This window comes from Stegastes partitus, unplaced genomic scaffold, assembly GCF_000690725.1.
Source record: "Stegastes partitus isolate 25-593 unplaced genomic scaffold, Stegastes_partitus-1.0.2 Scaffold418, whole genome shotgun sequence".
Taxonomy (NCBI): domain Eukaryota; kingdom Metazoa; phylum Chordata; class Actinopteri; family Pomacentridae; genus Stegastes; species Stegastes partitus.
Window position 1 is genome coordinate 51,779 of NW_007578149.1, and position 2,594 is coordinate 54,372.

Below are 2,594 nucleotides of genomic sequence, written 5' to 3' on the forward strand. Positions count from 1 at the left end.
GGGACTAAAAATTTCCCAAAATGACAATGAAATGTCCAAAAGGACCCAAACCTGTCCAAATCGGCTCAAAACTTGTCCAAAATTAGTTTAAACATATTTCAAAATGATCTGAAATGTGTCCAAAATGAATCAGAAATTGTACAATAGGACTTCAAATGTCTTAAAATATGTCTGAAATGAATTTAAAACTGTAAAAAATTATAAAAAATTTCCCAAAATGATTCAAAAATCGTCCAAAAGGACTCAAATCTGTCCAAATCGACTCCAAACTTGTTTAAAATTAGTTTAAAAATGATCTAAACTGTTTTGAAATGTGTAAAAAATGAATCAGTGGGATTTAAAATGCGTCTAAAACGAATTTAAAATGATTCAAAATGACCCAAAAGGACTTAAAACTTGGTTTGTGTTGTTCTGTCAGAGCTGGTTGAACCACTGAGGACCAGATGTACAGGTCGACGAGGCAGAACTTCAGGACTCCGGCTACGTTCTTTCAAACGTTGATCCACAGATGGGAAGAAGAAGACGAAGCTCATGACTCCATTTTCTTTAGGAATTAAAATCTGCTGTCGGCTCTGAGCCCAGATGTTCCACCTGGTTGGACTCAGTCAGAACAGAAGCTGGAGGCACTAAAGCAGGTCAGGATGAGTCACGTGACAATGAACCTGGACAGGAAGTGACGGCCACACTCACGTCGGGCCTCGGCGCCGTCACGGATCCGGGACAAGTGAAGGTCACGAACTCGTGGCATCTTTTATGAACCACGAAGCTGCAAACTGGAGCGAACAGAGAAAATAAAAACATGAATCCAGAGACGAGATCAAACGCTGCAGAAAGAAAGACGGTCGTTGATCTGTACCTTGACACTGGAAGCCCTGCTTGCCGATGCCCCTGAGTGGGAGAAGGAACACGGATTAGGACACAGAAACCATGTGCTGCTGGAGCTGATGGAGCTGATGGAGGTGATGGAGCTGATGGAGCTGATGGAGCTGATGGAGCTGATGGAGGTGATGGAGCTGATGGAGCTGCTGCTTCGCTCCAGAGCAGCAGACTCACTGGCTCATTGTGGAGAAGCTGCTGTTTCAAGCTGCTGACCAGGTCGAGGAAACACTATTCTTCTGTTTGTACAACTGCACCGCTGGCAGGTTTCCAGCATCTCCTCAGAGCTTTAATTGAATAATTAAGCCATTGATTGGCTGGAGAGTCCACTCAGCAGCTCTCCTGCCGCGAATCAGCTTCTGATTAGGACGTTTTGGAGAAGCCGGCAAACGGCGGCCCGAAGCTGATCTGCAATCAGCCCTCCGTCTGCGGGGCAATAATTAAAGATGGAGCAGCAGCAGCGAGCGATCTGATCCCAGATCAGCGTTCAGCAGCAGCGAGAGCATGACGCCACTTCTGCTCTGTGACCAGCAGAGAGCATCAAACCACCAGAGATGATTCAGAGAGAGCTCACCGAGAGGAGGGACGACAGAGCTGCTGCCTCTGAAAGGCAGGAAACCAAAAACCAAAAACAACATCTGACAGACGGATCTCCTCTTTACAAGGTCTCTCTTCACACCAGACGTTCTGACAGAATCATGGGACTGAACAGAACCACGAGCTGTGGCTGGATTCCATTCAGCTGCTCCAGAAGCCTGCTGAGGTTCAGCGCCGCAGTCAACGGACTCATGAGTAGAAAAAACAAACGGGAACAAATCAGAAGGTGATGTGTCCCCGGGAGAACATTTAAACTCATCTTTAACCCTCTGAACCATGAACACCAGGCGGCAGGTTTGAAAGACAAAAAAACTATAAAAACAGGGAAAAAAATCCTAAAATTTTCAACTTTTTTAAAAACATATTTTGACAAAAACCTGGTTAAACAAAGAATAAATTGCGTCTGAATTCTTTGCTAACTGGAACAAACTCGTCTTTCACCAAACTGGAATCAGAAGCGAGCTGCGACTGGATCTGTCCTCAGTGGAGGCTTTCAAATCTAAATTATGTCGATTAAGAATTTAAAATATTATCAGTGAACAGATAATAAATGTGATTACTTTACAAATATTTGCCATTATTTGAAAAAAAAAAAAAGAAAAAGAAAATTAGTAAAGGATTCTTTAAAAACTGTTTTACACATTGTTTTGATTTTGTCTTGTAAAAATGACAGATTTTTTATAAATAAATTTACATGTTGACTGTAAAAAAAATAAAAGGGGGGCAAAACTGTAAATAATGTCAGAATTAAAAATCTGCAGTAATTTGTTATTTTACAATGTCTGAATGTAAAATTTCATTATTTCGGTTTTAAATAAAATACAATTATTTGACAGATTTTTGTTGTTGTTTAAAGGAAAAATTCTGTTCATTAAGAATAAGAAAAGGTTTTATTATTTTTAGAAGTTATTTTACATCCTGGTGTTGTGAAATTAGAGATTTTTAACGATTCAAATGAACATTTTTAAGCCTCTGAACTCTGGAACATGCCGGCAGGTTTTAAAGACAAAAACATTCTAAAAAAATTAAAAAATTGGTAAAATTACACAATTTATTAGAACCAAAATCTACACAAACAGAAACAAAATCATCCAATTCTAAAACGTCCGACGGTTCTTGAA

The 2,594-nt window shown here is 40.1% G+C and overlaps 1 protein-coding gene across 1 annotated transcript in view; it reads right to left on the bottom strand.

The window, feature by feature from the left end:
- prkcg (protein kinase C, gamma) overlaps nt 1-2,594 on the bottom strand; it is a 37,729-nt gene that overhangs the window by 26,242 nt on the left and 8,893 nt on the right. The window contains exons 2-3 of the mRNA XM_008285836.1: nt 857-888; nt 691-773 (exon numbers count right to left, since the gene is read on the bottom strand). Of these exons, the coding sequence (XP_008284058.1) occupies nt 691-773; nt 857-888 (115 nt within the window). The remainder of the gene's footprint in view (nt 1-690; nt 774-856; nt 889-2,594) is intronic.